The following is an 8,634-nucleotide window of genomic DNA, read 5'->3' as shown; positions in this document are numbered from 1 at the left end:
TTGTGTTTATCCTCCCTTGACTAAGAGGGAGTGTTGATGTTTGTTAGCTTTAGTTGAATAAACTCATTAGACTAAATTGAAGTTACATATATCTGATGTGTGTAAAATTATATATATATATATATATATATATATAATCATTTAGAAAACACATGACAATACTTAGTACATAACATTTGCAACAATCCTTAGAAATCAACTCCTTTAACATACACTTATACAATATCCAATCAACATAATCCTACATATCCACTTCACTTCAATCCCTCTCTCTAATATACTAATAACTATTATTATTATTTATATATTAAAATATGCAAAAAGAACTATTTCCTTAATAGAATATTTGAGATCCCATTGACTTATAACCCAATGTTTGTCTAAATGTCAAACTTCGTTATCACCCCAAAAAAAACCTACCTTTAACTTCGACAAAATGAAAAACAAGAAATTAAGTACAGTCCCCGACGATGACGGAATCAAGCTTTAATGAATTGCCTCTCAAGTCGAATGCCGTCCTAAACAGCTCTCGATTGTCTGTACACGATAAACTCTTCGTAGTTTTGACGGCAAGATCCAACTGGAATCTTGAAAAATTGGCCAAAAACATATCAAATTTTTTTTCTAGAACCGTCGGATTCTAGAGTACTTAGCATTTGGGGCAGGTTTGATGCTAGATGATTTTGACTGATGAGGTTCATAATTGTTTAATCTATGAAGACTGTTAACTGAGATGAGATTTATGATTATTCAATCTACGACAACTGTTAATTTTGATGTGTATCTATAATCTGCTCGTCTTGTTACAATCTACCATACAGACAAAAACTTAAAAATTCCATTTTTGTCTGTGATTCTGCCTCATTTACAGCTGTACTGCACAACGGCTAGTAAAGGGAGTCAATTCATCGTCATGTATTTCAGGCTTTTGACTTGGGAATACATCACCGCTGATTTAGGTAATCGGCATTCTCCAACGAATCGGGGGTTTTTTTCCACCATTTGGGTTCATCGGATGAGGTGCAAAAGCGGGCCCTGGTCCCGCTCAATTGCCCCACTTACCAGTCAAAAGATTCTCAAGATTTTCGTGCATGGTGACACTAATCATTCAATACATACTACAACAGTCTGAAAGCTTCTGTTTTTTTAAAGAAAAAGCGGAGCAAATGTGTAAACCCAATTATGATGAAAAATGGAGTGAAGCTGAAAGACGTTGGGAATCCAATAAAATATGCTGATAGATTTTGAGCTTTAATGGGCGAGTGAATGCCGAGAGACAAACGGCGTTTCAGGTCTCCGAGAACCGTTGGAGAGATTTTGTAAAATGATCTTGTCAGGAGCTAATGAATCTGTTTTCCTATTTCTCAATGCAAATGTCTGCAAACCCTAACCCCAGTGTAACTTAAAGAAAATAAAGCAGGGGAAATGATCAATGCGTGCGCCAGCTTTGTTTACCTGAGCTCGGCACATGACAAAATCATTTATGGCCCCTCTGCTGGAAAGATGTGAAAAATATATTTCTTTTTGGGATTCATTTATGAGTTGATTTCGGAGCGTTCTTGAAGAAAATCGAGAATTTATCTTCACAGCGTATATAAAATAGTTATATGTGAAAATTTTGTAATGATCGATGCAAGTGAGGCTCAAGGGTTCTGGTAAATTGATTAGTTCGGGGGAGAGATTTTGAGATTCTTGATCCAAGTGAGCTTTGGTTTTGTAAATTAGGAAAAAGAGATATTTTTAAGCGGCCTAGGTTTTAATATAGATTTTTAATACACATTCAAGATTTAATTTTTTGTGCTAGAGAGAATCAGGTTTCAATCTTATAGTTTTCATGTTAGCCTCTATTCATGAGATATGGATCAATTCATATTGACTTTGAAACCCTCTCAACTGAATACATTTTCAATCACATCCATCATATAAATCTTAACAGCTTAATCCATTTCATATCAGTTTCCTGATTCATTTAAAGTAAAAACCCTCCCAACTGAATCCTGATACAATATCATTATTTTGATAAATTTCCAATCACACTCCCTTATCCATTATTCATGTTAAGTTAAAAACATAAGCTTAACCCGTTTCACATTAGTTTCTGGATTTATGTCAACCTCTACTCATAAAGATGGATCATTTTTTTTTGACTTTAAAACCCTCTCCTGATACAATTACAATATCATTATTTTGTTAAAATTTTCAATCAGACTTCCTTATCCAACATCAAATTAAAACAAAAAAGTAACTTAGACAGCACAGCCCAGATCCACATCAGCTTCTGAACGAGCTTGCATATTCATAAGACAACCACCATGATCAAGATATTTTGCTCATTGATATTGCCTAGCCGTTGAGCCTGGGATAAGAGTTGTTTACTCTCTGAAAAGCTTTTATTTGGTTTCAGGGGCGCGACACAGGTGGGAGCTCAATTCCTAAATTCAGGGGCCCATTCCTGATCATGGAATAGCCCTCTTTCGCATTGGTATTTGCCAAAGGACAATATATAATGGCTACGAATTATTCCTCACATGCAAAAGTCCCACTTATATTAATAACTTGTACTCTGAATGGTTGGGAAAGACAGTAAAAAGGGCCATTAAAAGTTTCCTGGATAAGTGGCTCATTTCTATCGTAATATAGAGCAATCCGTAAAGCAAATTCAAAATGCTTGTTACCAACTAAAATTTAAAAAGTAAACAGTCATAATTATCCCAATATATCAGACCTGGTGACATTATTGAATTTCAATGAAACCACTTCTCAAGGAACCCATTCCGGAGACAAATTAATTTGTCCCACAGAAAGCGCACCACGGAATTTTTTTTTAAAAAGGCCTATTTTACAGCCTTGATTATCTGTTGCAGAAATAACCATTATGAGGTCTTCCTCTCAAAAGGAAAAGTGTAACACCGTTCAGAAAACATAATGTTTGTAGTGCTCAACAATGCAACACGATCTCTGACATTTGTGAGAGAAAAAAATGAATATATTCTTGTGGATAAAACGAAGGCATAAAAATCTCTGCCAGGAAATAACATCAAAATGAACCCCAATGGAGGTCAGTCATATATTACAGGTCTTGCCAATCTAACAAGAAAAATCGTATATATGCTTGTATATATAGTAGTTATCTACCACACTGAAGTACACAAGACAATGAAAATCCCATGGATCCTGATAAAACTATCTCCACCTAGTCTTGTGACTGGGGCTGCCTGATTCACCATCACTTTCATCTGTGCCTTTGCCATTTGGTTTTGAGTTTGCAGCCACATTCTCACGACGAGCCTTTGCAGCAGCCTCACGTCCAATTCGCCGATCCTGGCCATACAAAGTACAAAATTTGTGTTATTGCAATTGTTTCAAGACTGTTTCATAGACGTTTTAGATCACACTCTATGGTCCATCATTGAAAAATTTGTAATTTATATTTGACAGTAGGTGACTTTTTAACCAGCAACATAAGACAGAAATGTATACATACATCTCGAAAGGGGAACTCATCTGCCTCTAGCATGTGGATAACATGACCCATCTTGGGCCTCTTGTTAGCATCAGGATCCACACAGCGGAGGGATACCAGTAACGCCCGTTTCAAAGCCCTGGCTGAGGGCTTTTCTTCCATTAATGGATCTACTACTTCCTCTGACCTTCTGCTTCCCACCATCATTTTCAACCACTCTACCAGATTTACCTGTAAAAATAGAAAGAATGAAATAAACATTAGACATCTATTAACAATCAATATTGCTGACTGGTACTGCAAAAACAGCTAGCATGGGTACAATGAACCATTAAAAACATGGGACGATTTCAATGACATATAGAACCCAACGTGGTGAACATGTGAAAATATCTAAAAGGAGTATAAAGAAGAGTAGAGTTTTTAATTTTGAAGTAGTATTTATTTAATATATATGCTCTCTCTTTGATGTCATCCTAAAAGTGGACAGCATACATAGCTTATTTGAAGTTTGACAAGATCAACCAAACTGGTAGATTTTAGATTAAGATACATAGCAGAAGATTGGAAATGGAAAGGATTGTGAAAATTGCTTAGTCCTGCGTTCCATTGGTCCCTTAGACTGTGTGGTCTTGTGGACGTCATTAAAATCATTCATTCTGCTAACTGAGAACACTTGCTGATGCAAATTCAGAAAATGGAAAAAAGTCAGAAACAGAGGAGCAAATGGGCATTGTCAATTTTGTTACCTCCCCAGCAGGTCTCCCATAATCAACAGGGCTTCTTCCAGATATGATCTCCATGATGAGTACCCCAAAACTGTACACATCGCTTCTCTCATTCAGCATTCCTGTGCTGGCATACTCAGGTGCCACATACCTGAAAAAAATAGACAAACCTCCATGAATTTTCTACCAATAGTATCAAATTCCTCAAAACTACCTGTAGCATATAAGGGAAGCTAACAATAGACATCTCATACGATCAACATCTCAATCGAAGTTTTTCCATTGGTCTGAGGGCATGATTCCTTTTTGAAAGGGCACTTGATTTTCTATGTTTCAAATCTTCCGAATGAAAGTATTCTTCATGATTTTAGAACCCAATTGCAAAGACATGACTTTTGACTCTAAAATTAGCCACAAAGCAGGATTGTAAACACTAGTACTACTCACCCAAAGGTCCCCATTACCCTTGTTGTGACATAGCTCTTCTCAGATCCCAAAAGCTTGGCCAGTCCAAAGTCAGATACCTTGGCATTCCATTGCCTGTCCAGAAGAATATTGCTTGATTTAACGTCTCTATGAACAACCTTGGGCTCTAACCCCTCGTGTAAATATGCTAGCCTGCAACAACATTCATGATCCAAAATCAGCTAGATTCCCACCTTCTTGTCAACATGCACTGCTACATAAAGGAAGCCTAATGCTGACGTGCATAATAGTAGCTAATACTACTAACTAGTAAGTTAAGAGAGAACAATTATGATTGGTTACCCTTTGGCTGTTCCAAGAATAATTTTCAGTCGGATCTCCCATGTGAGAGGACTGGAAGGCCCTACATCTCCGTGAAGCCACTGTTCCAAGTTGCCATTGTCAACGAACTCGTACACAAGCATCCTGTGAGTTTTTGTCAAATCACATTCCTCATATAACACCAGAAAACTCAAATGCATACTGCAAAGGTCATTCATTGTACCTAACATCTAGAAATCTCGATTCTAAAATGAAATGTATCTAATCAGTAAATGCTTCACATTACAGACCCACCATACCTGTGAGCACCCTCAGCACAATACCCATTTAGACGAACAAGATTTTTGTGCCTGACTCGTCCAATTGCTTCAACTTCCACTCTGAACTCCTTTTCAGCCTGACCCCTGCCAAAAGAATGACAATACTACTCTATTTCAGAACAAATAGTAAGATCTAGCATTCAAACCTATACCGTTGTGTTCCTGAAAATCCCACTTACTTGTTATTCAGAAGGTTTTTAACAGCTATGCTGTTTCCATTTGGCAATGTGCCTTTGTAGACAATCCCATAACCTCCTTCCCCAATAACATTCTCATCTTGAAAACAATTTGTTGCAATCTCGAGGTCTCTGAGGGTGTACCAGTGACCCCAGCCAAGATGTGATACTTCAGGCACAGAACTAGAAGTAGCAGGTGATTCAGCTGATCTAGCAGTCTCCCCACTGGCATTAGAACCCTTATCCGATAACATCAACCCATGTCTATCTCCTTCATTATGCATACCCCTAAATGGTGTAGCCCCATTACGATGATGATGATGATGTTGTTGTTGTTGGTCCCTCTCCGTAGCAAACCCTATTTCATGCATTGCTCCTTCAACTCCCATTTGTGGCCTGTTGGCATTTCTCTCATCTAACAGCGACTGTTTTTCAATAGGTTTTCCGCCATTAGCCCCCAACTCAGTCTCAGAGCTGTGAGAGGAAGCCTTTGAATGGTGTCCATATCCAATGAGAACAGCCTTCTCCATGTCTCTATCACTTGAATCATTCCTCCCACAAGAGGCAACAGCACCTCCTCCTCCTCTTGCACCCAAAGGAACAATCCTCACCTCCTGAATCTCTTTAGAAATCATGGGGATCAATGCAGATGGGAGCTTTTCCGGTAGCCTCTTGGATGACTTCTTCCTTGATGTCAGCCACAAGGACAGCACAAACAGAATCAGAACTATGAATGCTCCAACGCCAATCCCAATCAGAACCCACAATCTCAGTCCAAATATAGATGTCTTCTTAGACAGCTGATCATTCAGAAAGCTTGTGGTGCTGCTAGCAGTATTGTTAGACGCCCCCATCCCGCCTCCTCCTACTGGGATAATGGGATTTCACTTTGAATCAAAAAGGGAAAAAAATGGAGAATGCTAAAAACCCACGGGCTTAAACAATCTGCACTCTATTTTGAACAGCATTTTCATAGCAAAATCTGCATTTTTTTTTACTCCTATGAAATGTGCAGCAGATTCTTTATACACATAGCAGATCAGCCCTGTTCGCATGCTGCAACTGGAAATGATAACGCTCCAGATGTCAATGTCTTTCCACTTGACAATCTTCGCACACCAACAAATCAACGGTTACTTGGAAATTTCTTCTTGAAAGATTTCTTTCATACAAGCCAATTGGAACGTCATGAAAGAAGCTTCTGCAAGAAAAATTGATCCTACAAATGCATTAGTAAAAAGAAAACCGAAGATTTTACTTCTTCACATTCAAACTTCTCAAAGAAAGGATACATAAAGTACCCATCCACTACATTTGTATCATGATAATCAGTCCAAGCAGAGAGAACAAAGCAAAACTACAACGTGTATGGTTTGTAATAGGGGCAAGTTAAAAAGTGGACAGTATTTTAATTTGAAGTGCTCTTTCAAATCCGCGAGGAAGAAAATATATTTTTGTTCCTGCTCGTCCCTTTTTGTCCAATGAGCTTGAGATTTTGTAATATTTTATGCTAATTGTATTGTTGTTCACATAAATGACAATAAGTAAAATAATAATTACAACAAATAATTGCAGAATTGCACCATTTAACATGTACGTAGGGATCCTTGATTTTCCTGGGTTAGGTAATTGTGATAATTATATATTTATAGCATTTTTTAATTTTTGTTTATGGGTTTGTTCTGATTGGTATTTTAAATATAATAATTAATTAATTAATATATTTTAATATGGTTTTGGTTTATGTTATTATCATATATTCGGTTTAATTTTGGAGGAAACTTATGGTTAAGTACAATTGAGTTGGAGTGGCACTAGAATGGGCGATCTTGTGAGAAGACTCAAATCCATGGACATTGCCTAGATACATTAAGTGTACCATTTATTCTCTGGGGAGACAGATTCTTGTGAAACAGTGCTCATGAAACATAGGTCAAAGATAACATGTTAAACATTTTATTATTAATTTTCATATTTAGACCAATTAGACTTGTGAGTGTAGATTTGATGCAAGCTACTTACATACTCGCAAGTCTAAATCCTTTCAAGTTTGAAATTTTAATTATAAACAAATCTTGTCAATTCCTCGTTTGTTGTTGTGAGTCAAGCTAGTGCACAGTTGTGTGCTTGGTTCTTGTGGTGGAAGACATCTATTCTTTTATTTGAAATAACCTAGGATTCAGTAAGCACATCTCAAATTCAATTTGTAAAAAAAGGATAAAAGGAATCTAGGACAATTACATAGCACATGTCATCACAAGGTTAAATGTTTTTTATCCTTCACTTATAACTATGAAGTCGTCATGTTACGGATCTAACCAAGGAGAACTTCACACTCACAAAATACAAGTGAATTCTACCAATTCATGGACTACCTAATTAGTTCAATGAGTTATTGTATGCAAGCTTAGACCCTACTAGTAAATATTAGGAGCACATGAGCATAAATAGTCAATCTACGGGCCAAAGACTTCATCTGAGTGTGTATTAAACTTCTAATGCATTGGCAAATCAATCTCTAGCATCTATCACACACACTCCCCTCCTTGAATTTTGAGTCAATGACTTTTTGTCTTTTAGGTTGTAATTCATAATAGTGGTCATTTACTCTAGGTGATTTTTCAGTGTATAATAGAAGAATATAATAGGCCTTTAGTTACACTTGAGAATAATAACTTACTTTAACATAACAAACCTTTAAATTTGATAAGTAGGAGATATTTTCCACGAGTCGTGATATTGTTTTTAGGATTCAAATATGCAGTATCTCGTACATATGGATGTCACTCAAAGTGACATTACTAACTATATAAAACTATATAAGTGAGCATGTAACTTAAGGGTTACGTTAGTCACAAGTCAACTACACATATCCTTATACATAATATAGGTTAATTATGTAGTGTGCACTGCCCCTTAAAACTAGCATTATCTCCAATGATGATAGTATTTGGATAATTATGAAGGAATGTTTTTGAATCATTATGTTACATCTTCACTAGTGGCATTCTTTCGTGTGATTCAATACTTTGTGGTTATCATCATCCACAACCTTTCAATGCTTTTTCTAAATGAGTATGTCCTCCTTTCAATCTCGTGTAACTTTGTCTGTGTTGAAAAAGTATGCACTAATCAACTTGTTGCCTCATTCTATTTTGTCTTTTCATTGTTCTCCTTAAAACTAGAGAGTACAATTTGTT

General features: G+C 36.6%; 1 protein-coding gene across 2 annotated transcripts; it reads right to left on the bottom strand.

The window, feature by feature from the left end:
- Positions 1-2,964: 2,964 nt before the first annotated feature.
- LOC149551790 (putative serine/threonine-protein kinase At1g01540) lies at positions 2,965-6,798 on the bottom strand. Of its 2 annotated transcripts, XM_089787280.1 has the most exons (8): positions 6,736-6,777; positions 5,438-6,635; positions 5,238-5,342; positions 4,960-5,082; positions 4,639-4,809; positions 4,213-4,342; positions 3,485-3,694; positions 2,965-3,321 (listed from the first exon to the last, which is right to left on the bottom strand). In XM_089787280.1, exons 2-8 carry the CDS (start codon positions 6,286-6,288, stop codon positions 3,184-3,186), a joined length of 1,728 nt encoding a protein of 575 aa, XP_089643406.1. In that variant the 5' UTR covers positions 6,289-6,635; positions 6,736-6,777; the 3' UTR covers positions 2,965-3,183. The 2 variants fall into 2 exon arrangements, with proteins under 2 accessions (XP_089643406.1, XP_089643404.1); XM_089787278.1 differs by having other exon boundaries at positions 5,438-6,798.
- Positions 6,799-8,634: the final 1,836 nt, after the last annotated feature.

The sequence above is a fragment of the Cupressus sempervirens genome, chromosome 6 (genome assembly GCF_028749045.1).
Source record: "Cupressus sempervirens isolate cs-2001-9-10 chromosome 6, ASM2874904v1, whole genome shotgun sequence".
NCBI lineage: Eukaryota > Viridiplantae > Streptophyta > Pinopsida > Cupressales > Cupressaceae > Cupressus > Cupressus sempervirens.
Note: the sequence above shows the minus strand (reverse complement) of the source record. Positions and strands in the feature narration are given on the sequence as shown.

What these genes read in the sequence shown, in the direction of transcription:
- LOC149551790 (XM_089787278.1), bottom strand. Translation starts at nt 6,288, where the DNA reads ATGGGGGCGTCTAACAATACTGCTAGCAGCACCACAAGCTTTCTGAAT. An exon ending in AAAAACCTTCTGAATAACAA is followed by an intron (nt 5,343 to 5,437) that starts GTAAGTGGGATT and finishes TTCTTTTGGCAG; the next exon opens with GGGTCAGGCTGAAAAGGAGT. An exon ending in AGGGTAATGGGGACCTTTGG is followed by an intron (nt 4,343 to 4,638) that starts GTGAGTAGTACT and finishes TATTTTTTTCAG; the next exon opens with GTATGTGGCACCTGAGTATG.